Source organism: Leucopleurus acutus (genome assembly GCF_964270905.1).
Source record: "Leucopleurus acutus genome assembly, chromosome: X".
Taxonomy (NCBI): Eukaryota; Metazoa; Chordata; class Mammalia; order Artiodactyla; family Delphinidae; genus Leucopleurus; species Leucopleurus acutus.
This window is the reverse complement of record NC_139148.1, coordinates 12,982,855-13,004,846: the sequence shown is the minus strand read 5'-3', so window position 1 is coordinate 13,004,846 and position 21,992 is coordinate 12,982,855. Positions and strand designations below refer to the sequence as shown.

Genomic DNA, 21,992 nt, shown 5'->3' with positions numbered 1-21,992 from the left:
TCTATTTGAATGCCTTGCAGGCGCTTCTGCTGATGCCAGCATTTCACACCTCTTAAGTTATCGTATTACTTTTCACAACATTTATAAAAGATTTGGGGGACTCATATGCAACTACGGCTCCCTTGCCCTTAAGTGAACAGTCTTGAGACTCCTGAAATAGATTGTGTGTTTCACTCCTTAAGTTTTAATTGTAGGTACAAAACCAGGTGGGTTGTTTTTTTTAACTCGCAGTCCAACCTCTAGAGAGAGAACCATTTGAAGCCTGCTTATCGTCTCTTTATCTTGTCTTTCCAGGACACTTATGGCTTTTACTTTGATTTCTCTTTTGTACTTGTTACAGCTTAACTCACCCCAAACCACACATTACGGTGACGTTCACACTATCACTTCTGATTACATCAGTGACCTCAGCTCAGTTCACTGCTACAAAAACCACTGTGACGTGGGTTCAGGTCCTCCGTTCTGCAGGACTTTCCAGCTGGGTATCCAAGAGCCGGCTTTTCTTTTCTCTTTCATCTTTTTCTCTTTCATCTGCTTATCTCTGTCTCTTGTTTGCAATAAGGCTCAGGCACAAGGGATTGGAGTTTAAAAAGTGATATGACGTGTGCTCAGGAAAAAGGTGAAGTTTGTCAGAAACCTTTTGTTTTCTTCAGATTAGCTCGGGGTTCTCTGAAGCCTAAAAACCACCTAATCAGATTTCTGAGTCTCAGGAGGCAGGCTGTTGTATTCACTGCCTGATGCTTCAGGGTCAGTGCACAAGTCTGAACTCCTTTGAAAAATGTGATAGCAGGTTTAAAGCACTCTCCTATATCTGTGTGTCATCAAGCCATTTCGGTTTTGTTCCGTTGCTTTTTGTAAATAGTACTTGGTGTGGGTATCACACACATTTAACCTGGTTTCCGAAATAGAAGGATACAGCTTTTAGAGTTGGGCTGCTGAGAGCTCTGCGAACAGATGATACAGTCCAGACTTTCAACCGTATGGAGTCTCTTTTCTTTTCTTTTTTTTTTGGCCATGCCACATGGCTTGCGGGATCTTAGTTCCCCGACCAGAGATTGAACCTGGGTCACGGCAGTGAAAGTGCCGAGTCCTAACCACTGGACCGCCAGGGAATTCTTGAGTTTATTTTCTTTATAACTATAGATTCTGAAGAATGTTCTATCTCATCAGTCCACAGGCTAGTCTATTAGCCATTTTTTAGCACACTGCTTTTTTTAAAAAAAATTTTTATTGGAGTATAGTTGATTTACAATGTTGTGTTAGTTTCTGCTGTATAGCAAAGTGAATCAGCTATACATATACATATATCTATCTACTCTTTTTTTATTTTTTATTTTTAGTTTTTTTTTAGATGTTGGGGGTAGGAGTTTATTAATTAATTAATTTATTTTTGCTGTGTTGGGTCTTCGTTTCTGTGTGAAGGCTTTCTCTAGTTGTGGCAGGCGGGGGCCACTCTTCATCGCGGTACGCGGGCCTCTCACTACAGCGGCCTCTCTTGTTGCGGAGCACAGGCTCCAGACACGCAGGCTCAGTAGTTGTGGCTCACGGGCCTAGTTGCTCCGCGGCATATGGGATCCTCCCAGACCAGGGCTCGAACCCATGTCCCCTGCATTAGCAGGCAGATTCTCAACCACTGCACCACCAGGGAAGCCTTATCTACTCTTTTTTAGATTCTTTTCCCATATAGGTCATGACAGAGTATGGAGTAGAGTGCCCTGTGCTATACAGTAGGTTCTTATTAGTTATCTATATTTTATATACAGTAGTATGTATATGTCAATCCCTATCTCCCAATATCCCCCCCCACTACTCCCCCCCACCCAGTAACCATAAGTTTGTGTTCTACATCTGTCAGCACATTGCTTTTTCTCATATGAGTTAATTCTCCCATTTCTTAGTTCTTGGTGAACTTGCGTTTAGAGCTCTTCTCACCTGGATTGCTGAGGAGGGAATGGAAAGTCACAGGTGTCTCTGTGATGTTCTCTGTTACCATGATATTTGAAAACATGTCTCTGGCTTGGAGGATAAATGAGTAAATAGCTCCACACCTCATGCCTTCCACTTGTGGGAGTTGTGGCCGTCCAGAGGTTTATCAATAATTTTAGTTAATAATTGGGATGGAGCCTCATATCAGTGACATCTTGGCACTTTGAATTGTATCAGGGAATCCATGGGTGAGACACAGTAGTCTTAAGTATCAAGTTGTCCATGTCCAAACAGCTTAGGAACCCTTGGTTGGATAGCTATGGATTGGGAAAGACTGAACACCTGGAGTTGGCAGAACATTTCTTGGCATTTATTTAGGGTGTGGCAGATCCTTAAATGCCTGCCAGTAGCCCTTTGCATGTACCTGAGAGGGTGGTGAAAGCTCGTTAGGGTGTGAAAAACAACCACACCACCTGGCATTTAAAAGAGCCCTTTTTCCCCTCACAAGTGTAATTAATTTAAGTGTGTTAATGTGTGCTTCTAAATTTACCCAAATGAAGGGAGCACAGACAAAAGCAACTACAGAAGCAGCAGCAACAACAAATGAGTGAACAAACTTCATACCCACACTGAGAAGACAAGGTGTATGCATTCATTGCTACTGCCTTAACCTAGGCTTAGAAGATGGTGCCTTGGGCCGTGTGTCTTGGATACTGACATAAAGCATTCATGTTCCAATACCAAGTCTCTGACACCCCCTGGGGTTCCTGCAGTTCAACTCAGACACTAACTACCTGGAGTGAGCATCAGACTCCGCAGGTCTTTGTAAGACTGCCGTGCACTTCAGACACTCGCCGCAGGTTTCTATTGTCCCAAGCCACCCACACTTCTGCCGGGCTGACTACAAAGTTGAAGCTTCCCATAACCACCTCAAGTTTGATAATTCTCTAGAATGACTCACACCTCCGGAAAGTGCTATATTTATGATTACTGTTTAATTGTAAAGGGTGCAGGTGAAGAGCCAGATGAAGAGACACATAGGGCAAGGTCTAGGAGAGTCCCAGGCACAAGAACTTTTATCCCTGTGGAGTCAGGGTGCACCCCCTTCCCGGTACATCTGTCAATTCACTGGCGAGGATGCTCTCCTGAGTCCTGATGTTCAGCCTTTTGATTGGAGTTTCATTACGTAGGCATGATGGAGTAAATCACTGGTCACCTGATTGAACTCAGTCTCTAGCCCCTGTCCCCTCCGTGGAGGTCAGGTGGCTGAAAGTTCCAGCCTTCTAATGACCTGCTTGGTTTTTCTGGTGACCAACTCCCATCCTGAAGTCATCTAGGGGCCACCCTGAGTCACCTCATTAACTTAACAAAGTTACCCCTATAACTCAGGAAATTTTGAATGTTTTTGAAGCCCTGTGCCAGGAACTACGAACAAAGAATGTGTATATAGGGAAAAACATATATATATATTCTACCATAGCATCCACGGTTCCAGATGTAGAATAATGACTTCAAAGTGTTTTGTAATTAGATCCAAGTCACCTTGTGTTAATTCTGACTCCTGTTTAGGTTGCTGTGTTCCTGGTTTTCTTCTGTCAGTAAAAATAAACTGCTATCTCTCTTGAGTTTTGCCTCATTCCTACGTTCATTTTTGTGGCATACTTGAGTTGTTCCATTAAATATGGTGTTTTATCATCATTGATCAGGTTATATGTATCCACGATGTTCCTTCCACCTACCGAGTACCTGTGCTTTTGGAGGAACAAGGCATCGTTAAATATTTCAAAGAGAGATTGGATCTGCCTATTGGGGATTCTGCAAGCAATTTGCTTTTCAAGTGGAAAAATATGGCTGACAGGTACTGTGAAAGGAATTACTAATGTAAGTTTTCATAATTCTTAGGTTTGGGGGTAGCACTGAGGTGTACCTTGAAAGGTAACTATGTAGCGTTCCACTTTCCACATGGGTATGTTTGGTTCTGGAAATATCTAAAGCTCTAGCATATTGTTAGGGTGTTTTGCTGTACTCTGAAGATTTCTGGGGCCTTTGATTTTGCTCTACTAAAGCAAAGTGAATTGAAGGCATTTGGATTCCAGCATTTTAAAAAACTTTTGGAAGCATTTATTGATTAGTTTATTATTTCGTTTCTGAATGTTTTAAACAGTTTAAAATGCTACAGGCTTTGTTTTGTTTTGCTTATTTTTAAGATTTGGCTAACATTTCTTAAAGAAAATCCTTCTGAATGGGAAGTTTTGGCTATGGTATTGTCGTTCTATCCTGCAGTTATTAACTATCAGTATCGGCATTAAAAACCCCTGATAGGTTTTAGCTTTAAGACAGTCATATTAATTTCAGCAAGGTTTGTCTAATTTGATGTCATATACAGATTAAATCCCCATCACCTGTTTTCTTTTACTAAATGTTGCTGAGGCGTGACTCCATAAAGTCCTGGCTGCTTGACTTCTCCTGCAGCTGAAGTAGAGGCAATAGGCGCAGTAGTTACAAACGAAGGCTCTGGTGTTGCTAAGGAGTAGATCTTAAAAGTTCTTATCACACACAAAAATTTGTAACTGTGCGCGGTGATAGATGTTAACTAGAATATTGCGGTCATCATTTCGTAATATATAAATATATTGAATCATTATGTTGTACATCTGGAACTAATGTAATGTTGTATGTCAGTTATATCTCAATGAAAAAACGTAAGCTCTGGTGTCAGGCACCATAGATTCAGAGCCCAGCTTCTCCTTTCACTAGCTGTTTTTGAGTTTGGGTAGATTACTTAACCTCTCTGGGCTTATTCTCCCATCCATATATAACTGGGGGGATACTGGTACCACGTTGTGGCACTTATGAGAGAAAATACACCAGGCCTTAACGTCACATCAGGCACTATTGGTTACTGATGTCGGTAACAATAATTTAAATGATTTGATGATGACAAAAGCACTGACCTTTGGTAGATGACTAGTAGATTGAAAGTTATTTTGCCCTTTCACTTTAAAATTTTAAAAGCGTTTTAGAATTTCTGGGGCAAGAAGAATCATGAACAAAGCACATTTTCTGAACTTAGGTGCCCCCATGACTGATGATACAACTAAGCCCCTGTCCTCCAGAATGTTTAAGGAATCAGTCTCTTTGTAGGAATTTTCTGAGTAGCTTGGGGTTGATCCTCTTTAAGCACTAGAAACTTTAATATTTTAACTCTTCGTGTTGGAAATAGTTGTAAATTTTACTCTATGCCTCTGTGCTTTTTAAAGCCAGTGTTTGGTTTTTGTATTAGTTTCCTGTGTCTGCTGTAATAAGTTACCACAAAATGGGTGGCTTAAACCAATAGAAATTTGTTCTGTCACAGTTGTGGAGGTTAGAAGACCTAAATCAAGGTGTCAGCAGGGTTGGTTCCTTCTGGAACTCTGAGGGAGAATATGTTCCATGCATTTCTCCTGGCTTCTGGGGGCTAGCTTCCTTGGTGTTCCTTGGCTTGTGGGCGCATCACTCCAATCTCTGCCTCTCTTGTCGTATGTCCTTCTCCTTTGTGTCTTCTTCCTTTCTCTTTTATAAGGATGCTTGTCTTTGCAGTTAGGGTCCATTCTAATCCAGGATGATCTCAACTGGAGATCCTTAACTTAATTGCATCTGCAAAGACCCTGTTTTCCAGATATGGGCACATTCATAGGTTCTGGGGGACATATGTTTTTTGGGGCCACCATTCAGTTCAGGATTCAAGCAAAGGGGATATTGAGCATCAGTCCCTCTGCATCCTGTCGGCCGTGATGTTGGTTCATTGGTCATGGCAGTGTGAAGTGTCCATTCTTTAGGCCCTGTCCCCTCAGTACAGCCTGTAGAGAGATACAAGGAGGCACACAGAGGTCAAAGGGACAGTGTTGATCGTGGAGGTCCAGTGCTGCCCAGAGGCCAGGGGTCCCTGGTTGAGCTGGGTGGAAGAACTTGCCTGGGTCCTGAGGTGGGGACAACCCTGCCTCCCTGGGAACCTTCCTGCTGGGGGATGGGCCTACAAAGCCGACCAGCTGACTGCAGTGTCAGCTGCTGTGTCACACCCTGCTGATGGCCGAATGGAGAGCACGAGGGGAGGGAGGTGCTTGGCTGGTCCGGGCAGTGCTCCATGAGCCCAGCCTGCAGGGCCAAGAGGGAAAGAGAGCACAGGGGCGTGGGCTCAGTATACCTCCCTGGATGGCGGCTGGACTGACCCAGTGGCCTCCCCTCTCCCCCACTCCCCCCCACCCCGCCCCGGGAAGACCAGCAACGAGTGAGTGGAAGGAGAGTGGGTGCAAGGAGGGACTGGCCATGCTGACTGCAGCCCTGCGTCCCTCCCCGGAGGGACAGGATGTGCCCCCCGACCGCACATTGTCTTGGAATCTTGGCTTGATACCAACTTGCTTTGTTACCTGAGTCCTTTCCCTAGAGCTGGGGCAAAGCACAGGCAGGCAGGCAGGCAGTCTCCACAGCGACATAAAATTAACTGGTAAGTTAGAGGTTTAGCATCTTTCTCTCACGTTCTTCAGCCACCTTCCTAGAAAGTCACCTCTGCTGCCAGTTTTGACTTCTTAGCCCCTCGTGCCTTTTTCTCCTCCCAGCCTGTTTCCATCAGGCTTCTCTTTCACTCTTTGCAGATGTTGTTATAAAGGAGGAATATTCCTCATCCCGGTAACATTTTTGTTCTATGCTTCAAAGCCCTAAAAGATCTTCAGCCCCAAGTGACATTCCTGCATACTTAGTACCAGACCAGGCATTTTTCATGTTCCTTGAACAGATCTCCTGACGAAAGCAACGGTAAAGATTATGTCTCTAATGGTAAAATGTGATTGAGTGTCTCATGTAGAATGGAATTTTCTCATAAAAATGATCTAAGTGGCTTATAGTGTTTTAAATAGTTCTCTCAGCACCATTCTTCAGGAATGCCACAAATAACCTGGCGTTTGTGGGCCAGCTGGGAATGTAACAATTTTTAATGTAGACACTTTGAATGCATTTTCTTATATGGTATCACCTTACAAAGTTAATGTTGGAATGTCTCCTGTTGACACTGAGAATGCATTTTCTTATACAGTGTCACCTTATAAATGAATTTCAGGACAGCTCATGTTTATGAGATGGGGAGAACTTTTTTTTTTATTATTTATTTTTGGTTGCATTGGGGTCTTCGTTGCTGTGCGTAGGCTTTCTCTAGTTGTGGTGAGCGGGGGCTACTCTTCATTGCGGTGCATAGGCTTCTCATTGCAGTGGCTTCTCTTGTTGCAGACCATGGGCTCTAGGCGCGTGGGCTTCAGTAGTTGTGGCACGTGGGCTCAGTAGTTATGGCTCGCGGGCTCTAGAGCACAGGCTCAGTTGTAGCACACAGGCTTTGTTGCTCTGCGACATGTGGGATCTTCCCGGACCAGGGCTCGAACCCGTGTCCCCTGCATTGGCAGGTGGATTCTTAACCACTGCCACCAGGGAAGCCTGGGGAGAGCTTTTTTATTTTTAATGCTTTTAACTTTTTCTCTGATATACTCTCCTCAGATTTATATCTTTGCCTGCTTATGTAAGCCAATGTTGGGCTTTCTCATGATTTTCAAATCTCTTGGGGTACAGATTGTTATTCTTTGGGGGTGGGGTGGGGAATTTGAGTCAAGTACACCAAGTTCAAGGCACATCTGCTCCTCAGGTTTTAAAAAGTGCCTCAGGATAAGAACAGTGGCTGTCATTATGCTTGTGATATGATGTTACATGCATATAACCTTTAAGCTTGTTTTCCTTCCCAGGTATGAAAGGTTACAGAAAACGTGTTCCATAGCCCTGGTTGGCAAGTACACCAAGCTCAGGGACTGCTATGCCTCCGTGTTCAAAGCCCTGGAACACTCAGCGTTGGCCATCAACCACAAGTTGAATCTGATGGTGAGCCCCCACCTGGTCTTCTGCACGTTTCAGGCATTCATCGTGAAATCTCGTGTTGCAGAGAGGCAGGTTGTGTTCAAGGAGCCCCAAGCCCACCTCCAGGGTTAATGGTTCACCAGGAGGACGCAGAGGACTCAGCATACAGCTGTACTCACGATTATGGCTTATTTCAGTGATAGGATGCAGAGCCAAATCAGCAAAGGAAAAGGCACGTGGGATGAAGTCTGGGGGAGACCAGGTGTAAGCTTCCAACAGCCCTCCTCCAGTGGAGTCACAGAGGACGTGCTTAAATCCCCCAGCAGCGAGCTGCAACAACACAGGTGACGTGCCATCTACCAGGGAAGCTCATTAGAGACTCAGCGCCCAGGGTTTTTACTGGGGGCTGGTCACACAGATGCCCTCAGCCTCCTGAGTGTCAAAATCTCAGACTCCCAGGTGGAAAGCAGGTGTTCACCTTAAATCATGTTGTTTCTTCAAACACTGTAGGCACACTGAGCCACTCTTACTGGTTCTTGGGAATGGTGGGAACCCTCCCCAAATCCAAGTTTCCAGATGCCAGACAAGCGCCAACCTTGTAAGCAGGCATTTCCAAGGATTTCAGTCTGTTAACTTTTTTTTCTGCATACAGGTTTAAGGCACAGTTTTTGAAATTAGGCTTTGCACATTCAGGGACATATATACTTCATGCTCATTTAACTATTTTGTGTTTGTCTAATGAGAAAATAATAGAACTTTTTTTCCCCTTTAGCGTGGGAATTGAACCCAGATTTTTTAAATGCCATATTTATATATATTTCCCTTTCTAACTCGGAGGACTGATATCTGGCAAACAGTGATTGTTTGTTTTTCAAACAGTATTATGGGATAGCAGAGGTGGAGTTATATATAGCTTGAGTATATTCTTTGTTAGATACAGAAGCAGTATATGCTCAGTATAGAAAATTTAAGCAAAGCATAATGTAAAATGCAGAAAGTGGAAGATTCTTCCTCAGTGAAATCCCACTTCTCTTGAGGTACCTGTCGTTCCCAGTTTGATGCATATCTTTCTAGAGTTTTCTCTCCCTATATAAATGTTTATATTTAATGTTATTCTCTCTGGGTATATCACAGTTTAGGGAGGCCTTATTATCTTGATTTAAACGGTAAAACCTTAATATAATGAGCCAAAAGATACACTTATATGTTCAAGAAATTTAGTAACTTTCAGCTTAGGACCTATCCAGTTTTCTCTCACCTGTTTGTCGCTTCCTCTCTAATCACTTTTTATTTTTGACTTTCCAAGGAATCGTTCCCTTCCTGTTCTTCCTCTTCCTTCCTAGTCCGCCAGTCCCTCGTAGAAAAAAGAAAATAGAAAATCTATTATAATACTAATTTTATAAAGTAAAATTTTGTATCTTAAGATATATTCAGATAGTAAGTTTTACAACAGAAATTCTAAAATAACATAGACACATAGGGACTGTTATGTACATAGGACTTGTTGTGCGTGTTTTTCACGTAATAGAATTCATTGGCGGTGGCTTCTCCGAAGTACTGTTTGAGTCATGGGCTTGTGCTGCGTTTGTCTCGCCCGGCTTTTGCAGTAATTTCCTGACTGGTTTTCATTTTTCCCTCCGTTTCCTTCACTGAGCCAGAGTGATTTTTCTAAAATCGCTCTCTGTTCCTTCAGATTTTTCAGTGGCTTCAAGTATAAACTTCTCTCACCGGATGGAGCTTCTTCTGAGGTCCCCAGAGTGGTCACCACTTTCCGGTTGTTGTCTGTTTCTTGTCTTTCTGTTTTTTGAAGCTGCTCCTTCACAGCCCTCCCCCACCCCCCGCACCCCTTCCCACTTGCCCCCCAACTGCACACGCGCGCTCGGCTTGCGTCCACTCATCCTCGACGGCTTAGCTTCTTGGACATCCCCTTCCCAGAGGACTTCCCTGAAGGCGCTCTTGCCCCTCTTCTCTCCAGTCCGCATACGTATCAGCTGCGGCTCCTGGTTCCTTCCGCAGCGTTCTCTTCTTTGCCCATCATAGCCATTACCTCCCTGTGATGTGGATGCCTGTTTATTTGGTTTCATAACCTGCCTGAAAGATTGTAAGAGCCACAAGACAGAGATGGTGCTTTTCTATGCTAAGTGACCAGTACAGTGTTTGCATAATAAGTAGTCATTGAATAATTGTGTCAGTATTAGATGGCTCTAGTATTTTCCAGTTTTTATTTTTCTGAAATGTTCCTTTAGCTTGTTGCATGTTTTTAGTACATAGATTCCATTGATCTGGAGCAGACTACCGAAACTGAGGACCCTGTGAAATTCCACGAAGCTTGGCAGAAACTCTGCAAAGCTGAGTAAGTACCACGCCAGTTAGGAGAACGCCATTGTGATTTTTTCCATGATTCGATTTACCCCAGTGACTAATTTTTGTGCGTTTTGAAGTGTAGTTTGGAGTACTTGTGGTGATTCTGGATGATTGTGCTGCATTCACGCTGCATTTACTTTGAAACGTGCCGTGTCAGTGTTAGTGGCACGTGCAGTGGAGATGGTTTTATTCTGGGGAGGATGACGATACCGTATTGGTGGGAAAGTGAGCTGATGCTACTGAAAGATGCAGAGATGGACCTTACATATACAAAGTTAAAGTGCAAGAATGACAGTCCTCCCTCCTCTCTTGGTTTTATTTTCTTTTCCACATCCTTTGATTCTAGGTTTTATTTTGTAAGTAATCAATAAAAATTTTGGGGGTGGCATTGTGTTGTGAGGGTAGCATGGCCCTTGGGTTTTTCTCTTGAGCTCTTGTGTTTTTGTTTTTTTAAAAAATGTATTTATTTATTTATTTTTGGCTGTGTTGGGTCTTTGTTGCTGCGCGTGGGCTTTCTCTAGGTATGGTGAGTGGGGGCTACTTTGTTGTCGTGCGCGGGCTTCTCATTGCGGTGGCTTCTCTTGTTGCAGAGCACAGGCTCTGGGCACATGGGCTTCAGTAGTTGTGGCACATGGGCTTAGTTGCTCTACAGCATGTGGGGTCTTCCTGGACCAGGGATCGAACCCGTGTCCCCTGCATTGGCAGGCGGATTCTTAACCACTGCGCCACCAGCGAAGCCCCAGAGGTCTTAACATTTGTATAAAAGTACTTTTAAAAGAACCTTAACCTATTTTTATTCAGATAATTCTTTCAGTGGCATTTTTAATTGAATTGAGCTTCTCAGTCACTATGCTCACATGCTGCAAAGACCTATCAGAAAATATATATCAAGTTCAGTTGTGAGAAATTGTTGCAACTTCTTTATAACATTGGGAGGATTTCAAGAAGAAAGTTCAGGATGGGAAATCATGTAATCAGTTCTGAAAATAGACTCCAAGCGTATTCTCTAGCAGCTGTGCCAAGTGTCGGATTTGGGATCAATAAGCATGAATGGCTGAAAACAAGAGTTTTACAAATAAAAATAATGTCAAATTTCCCCTCCTCTTGTGTTGCTTGCAGTGGTGTTCTTGTGCCAGGAGGCTTCGGAATCAGAGGAACGTTGGGAAAACTCCAGGCGATTTCTTGGGCACGGTCAAGGAAGATTCCTTTTCTGGGTAAAACTGATGTTTATGAATCCTAAATATGAGTTTTTTAGATTTTTGACACCTAGTAAGGTAACACGTGATAGAGTTTGTTATTGTGAAAAGTGTGATCTTGAATTTGAATATTCAGGTGCCAAATAGTTTGCTACAGGGTGTGGAAACTCTATTCTGCAAGCCTTACCTGGTTTGCAGCGTTTTTGTAAATAAAGTTTTATTGGAACACAGCCATACCAGTTGGTTTACGTATTGTCTGTGGCTGTTTTTGCGATACAGTAGCAGAGTTTGAGACCCTACAGCCTGCAAGGCCTAAAATCTCTGCTGTCTGGCCCTTGACCAAAAACATTTGTCAGCCCAGGGGAACTTACCACTGTTCTGGTTGTGTAGCAAGAGGCTGGGAGGAACCTCTGTTCATACCTGCCCTTCTCCGATTCCACCTTTCACCACTTCGAGCAAACATCTCAACAGAATGCCACAATGTTATTTCTCATCAGAAAAAAAAGCTTAAATTGAAATTTATATGCTCCTTCTAGAAAAGAATACAGAAAGACCGTCCAACGTTACAGGGACAGCTCTGTTAAGATTTAGTAGAGCTGGGTCTTTTCAATGTGTTTGTTCAAATTGCAAAGCATGGCTTCTGGAGCAATGAAACCAGATGAAATGGAACACTGATGGGATAAAGGCAGTCCTGCAGCTGGGGTTTCAGGCGGAAGAGGGAGTGGGGAGAGGCCATGTTTCATGCTGTGCTTGCGTGGGCTGATGGGTTTATGAACCGAGTGGACCAGCTTTGGTACTCTTTACTTAATAACAGCAGACTGTTCATTTTCCCCCTTGCCTGTTCTTTGATTAGCTTCCTAGATGCTCTCCACTTGGGATCCATTTTCAAAAGAGAAGCCGGGAGTAGTTACCTTGATACCTTGCTTTGTTTTATCCATCTAAGCTCATCTGGGCCACTGTTTTCTTTTGAAGTAATCTTGTTTAGTTTCTGTCTAAATGTGGTTAGCATTCTTCAGATAATTTTCACTGTGTAGAATAGTTTGCAGCTCTTTAAATTTCTCTTTAACACACTGTCTCTTTATGTCCTAGCCTTATGGAACTTTCTAAAGTGCCCCCAAAGCACTCAGCTGTTTCATGCTTATTGACTTTTGTTCTGGCGTGCCTGGTATATTGATTGCTCTCTCCTTTGAGCCCCTGTGTACCTTCAATATATCTATAAAAGCATCTGGAATGCTCCTTGGCATTTGTTTATTGGAGAGAATCGATGGGCCGCAGTGAATGTGGAGATCGGCGAGGGGCACATCCCTGTGGCAACAGGCCTGGGCCTACGCAGGTCCCCTTTTCTCCTTACTGAGCTCTCTGTTCAGTTCCATTTGGCCTCTCTGTCACGCTCCAGCCTGCGGTGGAGGTACCAGCTCCCCCAGCTGCTGCTGTTTCCCTGCAGTGAGGTTTAGGGCTGTTCTGGGCTCAGCAGCTGGGCACAGACCTCCCGCTCCCCTGCCCGCCTGTAGGTGCTCCTTGGATCCCAGCCTGCTGGCCAGCTGGGGGCTGCCCGCAAGCAGAGCCCGCATTTAAGGCCGTGAATCTGTCTTGAGAAGAGGGGGTGTGAGGTCCCAGCCCACGGAGACTCCCTCTTGAATTGAGGTGTTGTTAGACATTCTCTGAAGGAGTCGGGCGCTTTGGGGCAGCCATGCAGTCCACAAGTGTGCCTCGATCTAGAGACACATTTGCAGGGAGGCAGATTTGCCTTTTGGACCTTGCCTTCTCCTTTCCTGCCCTTTTCTGACCTCGCATTTATTCCTCCTCGAGTTTGGGTTGTCCAGTCCTTTCCCTGCCCCTGCCACACATGTTCTGAGGGCAGAGGCTACAGCAGTAAACTTTCTTTTTTGGAGCCTACATTCTAGATGGAGGAGATAGACAGCAAATAAATGAACAGAAAATACGAAGCAGTACAAAATAACGTTCATTTGCTTTATATATGTGCTTTTTAAAATAGGAGTTTGCCTTGGGATGCAACTGGCAGTGATAGAATTTGCGAGAAACTGCCTTAACTTGAAAGGTAAGTCTGAGATTTTCTAATAACCTCTTAGTAAAAAGCATTCTTATTGCTTGAAGTATTTTTCAGCAGTATTGGTGAGTTGCTGAACTCATTTCTTTATCTTCAGATGCTGATTCCACAGAATTTGAGCCAAATGCCCATGTTCCTGTGGTAAGTGGCTTAACTTTCTGGGTTGGGTCATTGTTTTGGTTCTGGCTCGGCATAAACTCATGAGGGGTTATTATTACTATTTTTTTCATTCTGACATCAGGACATTTTAATTATATATGATTTTTCTTGTTCTTATTACTCTTATTGTTATTAGTTTATATCAAACCACTTTGTTCTCAATTGTCCATCTTGTCGGTTGTGCCTTGAAGGAAGACACAGTCCTAGATTGGCTTCTCTTTGCAATAGTTTTCAAGCTGAATGTTTAGGAACGGGTTGAGTTGACTGTGACGACAGTCGCTCACAGCTGATGTAAACACACGGGCTGTCCTGTCTCTAGACCCATCCCCGTCTGTTCTTCTGCTGCTTCTCATCGTTCACCGATTCCTTTTCCTGTAAAACATTCAGTCCAAGATTTTGGCTGGGAGTGAAGGCCATCGCGCTCTGTCACCTGCTGCTCTGCTAACTTATCCCATGGCTTCCCCCTCTCTCCTGCACTTGGGGTTTTATAGTTGGACTATCTGAATGAGTTTTTTAGATGTATCCTGAGATTCCCTACACCTGAGATGTCCGCGTCCTGCAACCTCCTTACCCCTGGAATCTCAGTAAAACTGATGAAGAATTTAATTACAAAAAGAAACCAAACCTGATTACCGACAACTTCCTATTCATCCCGGGAAGGCTTTTCTGACCTCCTTTGTTTCCTGGCCTCTGCCTTCTGAACCTTGTGCCACCTCTATCAGAGTGTACACCTCACCATTGTGATTGGTTTTTTATTAACAGTTTATTGAGATATAATTCACATACCATAAAATTGAGCCATCGGAAGTGTATAATGCAGTGGCTTAGCACATTCACAGATCTCTGCAACTATCAGCACCGTCAATTTTGGACCATTTTGATTATTCCAAAAAGAAACTCCACACCCTTTAGCTGACATCCCCAAGCCGTCTATCCTTCTAGCTCTAGGCAACCATTAATCTGTTTTCTGTCTCTCTATATTTGCCTATTCTGGCGATTTCATATACAGTTGACCTTTGAATAATGCAGGGGTCAGGGGCTGACCCTCCACGCAGTCAAAAATCTGCCTTTAATTCCTAGTCGCCTCTCCGTATGTGTGTTCCTCTGTATATGTGGTTCCGCATCTACGGCTTCAACCAACCATGGACCATGTAGTACTATTTACTATGGAAAGAAAGGCATGTCTAAGTGGACCTGCTCAGTTCAAACCTGTGTTGGTCAACTGTAAATGGAATCATACAATATGTGGCCTTTTGTGACTGGCTTCTTTCATTTAGCATAACATTGTCAAGGTCTGTCTATGTTGTAGCATGTAGCAGTACTTTGTTTCTTATCCATTCATCCTTTGATGGACATTTGCTGTTTCTACTTTTTGGCTACTATGAATAATGCTGCTATGAATATTTGAGTACAAGTTTTTGTATGGACATATGTTTTTGTTTCACTTGGGTCTATACCTAGGAGTGGAATTGTGGGTCGTATGGTGACTGTATGTTTAATTTTTTGAGGAACTGCCAGACTGTTTTCCAAAGTGGCTGCAGCATTTTACATTGCCACCAGCAGTGTGTGAGGGTTCCAATTCCTTCATGTCCTCAACACTTGTCTTTTTGATTACAGTTGACTCTTGAACAACATGGATTTGAACTGCATGGGTCCACATATACGTTGTTGTTGTTGTTTTTTTTTCAATAAATGCGTACTACAGTACTACCTGATCCATGTAGGTTGAATTCACGGGTATGGGACTGCAGATACAGAGGGCCAAGTGTAAAGTTATATTCGAATTTTTGACTACTTGGGGGTCAGTGCCCCTAAGCCCTGCATTGTTCAAGGGTCAACCGTGTAGCCATTCTAGTGTGTGTGAAGTTGTGGCTCACTGTGGCTTTGCTTCACATTTCCTTGATGTCTGAGGATGTCGAACATCTTCTCGTATGCGTATTGTCCACTTGTATATCATCTTTGGAGAACTGTCTATTCAGATCCTTTGCCCACTTTTAATTTGGGTTATTTGTCATTTTATTATTAAGTTGTAAGAGTTTTTTATATAATCTATATACAAGTTCCTTATTAGATATATAATTTGTACTATTGACATGTGGAGCCAGATGACTGTCGTGTTCATTGTAGGATGTTCAGCAGCATCCTTGGCCTCTACCCACTAGATGTCAGTAGTACACTTCTCCCAAACCCCAGTTGTGACACTAAAAATACCTCCAGACATTGCCGCACATCCGCTAGGGACACAGGTGGAATAGCCCCCGTTGAGAAGCACTGATTCAGAGAAATCTAGTTCTGTTCTCTCCCCTGCAGCATAGTCCCTTCCTTCCCTATGGCAACCATTAATTCATTTTTTTAAATGGGTTATCTTTCCATTTTTAAAATATAAGTAAACCTGTATGTCTGCTTGTAACCCCCTCCCCTTCCTAGATAAATGACAGCATACTCTGCCCATTCTTTCTGCCTTGCTTTTTTCACTTAACTCTGTATGCTGGAGTAGAGATCACTCCGTGGAAGGATATAGAGATATTCTTCACTCATTTTTTTTTTTAATAAATTTATTTATTTATTTTCGGCTGCATTGGGTCTTTGTTGCTGCACGCGGGCTTCCTCTCGTTGCGGTGAGCAGGGACTACTCTTGGTTGCAGTGCGCGGGCTTCTCATTGCAGTGGCTTCTCTTGTTGCAGAGCATGGGCTCTAGGCGTGCGGGCTTCAGTAGTTGTGGCCCGTGGGCTCAGTAGTTGTGGCTCACAGGCTCTAGAGCGCAGGCTCAGTACTTAGGGTGCACGGGCTTAGTTACGCTGTGGCATGTGGGATCTTCCTGGACCAGGGCTCGAACCCCATGTCCCCTGCATTGGCAGGCGGATTCTTAACCACTGCATCACCAGGGAAGTCCACTTCACTCATTTTTATAGCTTGCAATTCAAACTATAATGAATTGTAATTTCCCAGCCAGATGACACTTTTAAGTCTTATGCTCAGAAGACTTAATACAAGTGAAGAGTTCCTTACAAGGCTTTAACGGAAACATATGTCCTGACTAATGGCTGAAATGGCTGTGCCAGGCGAACCTTGGGTTTTCTTTTAGAGAATACTTTGGGATAGGAAGTGATTTTACCAGTAGGTGCCACTGTTAGATAGCTTTGGCAAGGCTAATTCCTTGATGACTATACTTTACTCTTTGTGTGTGTGTTTGCATATTTTTAAGACATTTATACACAGGATAAAAAAGTTAAGCCCTACAGAAAAGGTATAAAACTGCCTCTCATGTGCCCCTACCTTACCTCAGTTCCCTTACCCAGAGGTGACTACCTTCATCCATTTCTTCTGTTATTCTTCCAAAGATTGTGTGTGTGTATGTGTACAAATGCCTACCTACAAACATATATGGACATATGTTCCCTTAAAAAAATACATATGCTACCATGCTTGAGACATCGTTCCCTTGCTTTTTTTTTTTAAATAAATTTATTTATTTTATTTATTTATTTTTTGGCTACGTTGGGTCTTTGTTGCTGCGTGCGGGCATTCTCTAGTTGCGGTGAGCAGGGACTACTTTTCGTTGTGGCGTGCGGGCTTCTCATTGCGGTGGCTTCTTTTGTTGTGGAGCACAGGCTCTAGGCGTGCAGGCTCAGTAGTTGTGGCTCGCGGGCTCTAGAGCTCAGGCTCAGTAGTTGTGGCGCACGGGCTTAGTTGCTCCTCGGCATGGGGGATCTTCCCGGACCGGGGCTCGAACCCGTGTCCCCTGCATTAGCAGGTGGATTCTTAACCACTGCGCCACCAGGGAAGTCCCCTCCTTGCTTTTTGTACTCATCACTCCACATCAGTGCACAGAGATCTTCTACGTGCTTGCCTTGCTCTACACATCATTCTTTTTTTAAACAGACTCATATTGATGAATATTTAGGTTGTGTCCATTATTTGCTGCTTTAAATCATTGCTGCAAATTAGTATGTGTACATATGTTCTCGTAGCGACACATACACACTTCTATGGGATGAATTCCTAGAAGGGGAATTGCGAAGTCAGAGGAATTGTGCGTTTTACATTTTGATAGTTTCTATACTCATAAGTGAGATGAGAACAATAAAACCTAATTGCTACTGAACATCTTTATGTCCTGCATTCAGTTTGTTGGAGAAAAATAGCCTTAAGAGCCACCATTTATGAGGATGGGGAGAAGTCTTATTGAAGGAGAAGACTAAGGTGATAGAATCACCAGGGAGCAGACACCAGGAAGCCTGGGGAATCCCTTAAACTTGAGCAAATAACCATGACTTACAGTGGGTAATGGCCATTCTGGCCCTTCTCGCTAAAAAAGTAAATAGCTTTGGAAACCGGGAGCCTCCTGAAGGGTATATTTGCAGCTAAAATCTGTTTCATGGGTGTTGGGGAGAAAAATAATTTCCCTCTACTCTTCTAGATTCTTGGCTGAGGCCCCCTGTAATAAAGGAATAACAAGGGAAAAACAAACAGAAGCTCAATAACATGGATACCCCCTGTATACCCAGGAGTATACAGAGTTTCTGAGTAACTCCCAGAAATGGCCCAAGCCACCATCTTAAGTACCGTCTCCAGCTACAGAGAAGAAAAGAGGATGTTGGGGGTGGAGATATTTATGGGAGGTTTTCAAGGCAAAGCACCGTAAACAAGGGTGAGTTTGTTATGCGGATTTAAGTCCCTGCCTTCTCCATTGAGAAGAGTTGCTAGAGATTTAGAGTCACCCTTCTCTTCCTGGTACAGAAAGGGAGACACCCTTACAAATGGAGGTTTCCCTTATAAATGCAAATGTCTCTAACAAAAGGGTAACTTCTGTTCTGTTTTAGAGCTTCTCCTCCATCTCCTGTTTCTTAAAAATAATCAGCCCAGGATAATCTTTATGCCAAAGAGGTATATTTTGTGTGTGGGGGGCAAATTCTGCTCCCCTTCGTGGGCCATCGTGACCCTCCTTTGGCATGCATGGTTAGTCTTATGGTTGCTTATTAAATCAGTAGAGATACTGGTATACAGCACAAATATCTAAGAGGGGGCGTCTCTTATGCACGTAAAAGGAGAAATAGTTTTTTTCCTAAGAGTGAAGGTAGAGTCTTTCTGAGTCTGGAAGTACCAGCAGAGAGTGAGTAAAATTTATTTTATTGTGCCATTTCTCTGCTTGATCCACAAGGTGCAATAGAAGGCTCTGGAACTTTGCAGAATATTTAGGTTCTACAGCAAGTCTGACTTTCTGGCCTGCTTTAAAGCAGCTTCACCCACCTTCTAGATGATGTGTACCAGGAACACCGCTGTAGCTGACTTGTATTCTGACTCTGTATCAATCACATGGCACTTGACTTTGAATTTGGCTTCAGATCTCTCCAGTTCATGTGCAGGATAGCTCATGGCATTGTAGAGTTTATATTTAGAATGTTTTTGGCTTTTGAGATATATATAGGAAGAATGATCTCAATCTGATGTTTAGGTATGTGGATATGCATAATTTTTAGCATTTCTTTTCTGTTTACTGAAAATAGTAACTTAAAAATATGAATTTACGTTAGATATGGAAACAGAATCTGAAAACAGAATCCATGTTCCACATTCAAACACATCTACACAGACTGGTGTCAACTAAAAAAATAATACAGGAGGCTGCAAATAGGAAAAGAGTTTATTTGGAATCTTAAGAATTGCAATTTGGGGGAATTCCCTGCCAGTGGTTGGAACTCTGCTTCCACTGCCGGGCGGGGGAGCCTGGGTTTGATCCCTGCTCGGGGAACTAAGATCCCACAAGCCCCGCTGCATGGCCAAAAAAAATCTGGGAAACGCAGATTTGGGTAACCCTAAAAGAGTGTTCTGAGGAAGAGAGAGTCAGGGCTGTTGTTTCTGTTGACTGTTCCTCCCTTGTCTCCGCATCCCCTCCCTTCCCTAATTAACACCGACCTCTTGGAACTCAGGGAAGGTCAGGGGGCCTGAATGAAGCCTATTGCCTGTAATCAAGAAATGGGGGACATGGAAGGGCTTTTGTGCTCAGGAGCCTCACAGGGTCCTGCTTGATATCAGTTCTGATGACTTCATTGGGTCAAAAGGTCAGATTCCATCCAGGCTGACACGTGCCTAAGTCATACTTCCTTAGTGGCCTCCTGGCTCCATTTTAGAGAGTTCTCTTAGCAATACTGAGTCCATTTGGATTTTTCCTTTCACATATGTACACTTGGATGGTGCTATTGGTAAGGAAGAGTGAGAAATGTGAAGCATTTTAAGCAGATGCAAACGGAGATTTGAGATTGTGGCATTTGATATTTCAGTTTTGGTTATTTATCATAGATGTGACTTCTTTTACACCCCCCCCCCTTTTTTTTTTTGCGGTACATGGGCCTCTCACTGCTGTGGCCTCTCCTGTTGCGGAGCACAGGCTCCGGACGCGCAGGCTCAGTGGCCGTGGCTCACGGGCCCAGCCGCTCCGCGGTATGTGGGATCTTCCCGGACTGGGGCACGAACCCGTGTCCCCTGCATCGGCAGGCGGACTCTCAACCACCGCGCCACCAGGGAAGCCCCTACCCCTTTTTGATCCAAGAATTTTCAAAGTCAAAATTAATTTTACATCTGATACAGTGAATTTGTGATAGTCACATATAATTAAAAATGCATTCAGGTGAAGGGTAATTTGTGTTATATACTAAGTATAATTAATGCATAACATTTTCCTACCTTTAGTTGAAGCCCTGTTAAATTAAATATTTTCTACTTTCATTTATTTTTCAACAATTTCATATGGAAAGCAAATTAAGAGGGTTAAAAAACCCAGACAGCCACTTACAGTAACCTTCCAGGCAACTTTTATAAATTTGAAGACTGCTTTAATTTAGAACATTGTAGTAAGCATCTCCCAACTAACAAAATGATCTTAAAGAAGTCATTTGGAGCTTAGTTTGGGCTAAAGGACTTTTTTCTCATAAAAGCAGTGGTGAGGAAGACAGCTGTACTGTGTGTAAAATAGCTTTCTATGGACCAGTCTGGGAGGCTAATAGTCACTTAATCCTGTCTCTGTGGGGACCATAGGTTCAGAGCTGATATCAGGCTGTTACTGGAGTCTACTTTTTAAAAGGAGTCAGCACAGCAGGGAGTAAGCCCCCATTAGTGAATCAATAAGGGTAGCCCATAATTTTAACAATAACTGAATGACTAAATGAGTACTTCAAAGCTAATGTATTTGAAAGCTTTTATACATTTAGCTCAATGAGAAATGCCTTAGGAATAGGTATTTCAACAACTTCAAAGATTTTCTTTTTTTTTTTTTTTTTGCAGTAGAAATAGCTGGATTCTAGTGGAAAGAGATTATTAAGAAAAAACTCACTGTGCATTTGGCACTCGTCCACTTAAGTGCAGTCCTAACTGTAGCGTATAACAGATGAGCAGCTGCCACAACCCAGCTTGCATGCAGTTTAGTTGGAGACACAAGACACAGACGCCTGAGACATACAACCAAATGTGTGGCAGTATGTGAGTACGCCCTCAGTAATGCTACCAGCTCTGACAACCAGGACTTCTGCCATGAGAGAATGTTCTGGATTTGTGCCATCCTTTATGGCAGCCACGAGCCACATGGGGCTGTGGACCACTTGAAATTTAGCTAGGGTGGCCAAGGAACTGAATTTTATTTTTTTATTTTTATGTTATTTATTTATTTATTTTTGGATCACTCCCTGTCTCTCCCAGCTTCTGGTTGCTCCCAGAAACCCTTAGCTTCCTTGGCTACTTCACTCTTCGTTTTTTGAATTTTATTTTATTTATTTTTTTATACAGCAGGTTCTTATCAGTCATCAATTTTATACACATCAGTGTATACATGTCAATCCCAATCGCCCAATTCATCACACCACCATCCCCACCCCCTGCCGCTTTCCCCCCTTGGTGTCCATAAGTTTGTTCTCTACATCTGTCTCTCAATTTGTGCCCTGCAAACCGGTTCATCTGTACCATTTTTCTAGGTTCCACATACATGCGTTAATATGCGATATTTGTTTTTCTCTTTCTGACTTCACTCTGTATGACAGTCGCTAGGTGCATCCACGTCTCAACAAATGACCCAATTTCGTTCCTTTTTAATGGCTGAGTAATATTCCATTGTATATATGTACCACATCTTCCTTATCCATTCGTCTGTCGATGGGCATTTATGTTGCTTCCATGACCTGGCTACTGTAAATAGTGCTGCAGTGAACATTGGGGTGCATGTGTCTTTTTGAATTATGGTTTTCTCTGGGTATATGCCCAGTAGTGGGATTGCTGGATCATATGGTAATTCTATTTTTTGTTTTTTTAAGGAACCTCCATACTGTTCTCCATAGTGACTGTATCAGTCTACATTCCCACCAACAGTGCAAGAGGGTTCCCTTTTCTCCACAGCCTCTCCAGCATTTGTTGTTTGTAGA

At 43.2% G+C, this 21,992-nt stretch overlaps 1 protein-coding gene across 3 annotated transcripts in view; it reads left to right on the top strand.

The window, feature by feature from the left end:
• CTPS2 (CTP synthase 2) overlaps positions 1–21,992 on the top strand; it is a 110,374-nt gene that overhangs the window by 24,112 nt on the left and 64,270 nt on the right. For all 3 annotated transcript variants that reach the window (XM_082865291.1, XM_082865289.1, XM_082865290.1), the window contains 6 exons: positions 3,633–3,784; positions 7,689–7,821; positions 10,062–10,150; positions 11,281–11,375; positions 13,354–13,416; positions 13,523–13,566. In XM_082865291.1, coding sequence (XP_082721417.1) covers positions 3,633–3,784; positions 7,689–7,821; positions 10,062–10,150; positions 11,281–11,375; positions 13,354–13,416; positions 13,523–13,566 — 576 coding nt within the window. The remainder of the gene's footprint in view (positions 1–3,632; positions 3,785–7,688; positions 7,822–10,061; positions 10,151–11,280; positions 11,376–13,353; positions 13,417–13,522; positions 13,567–21,992) is intronic.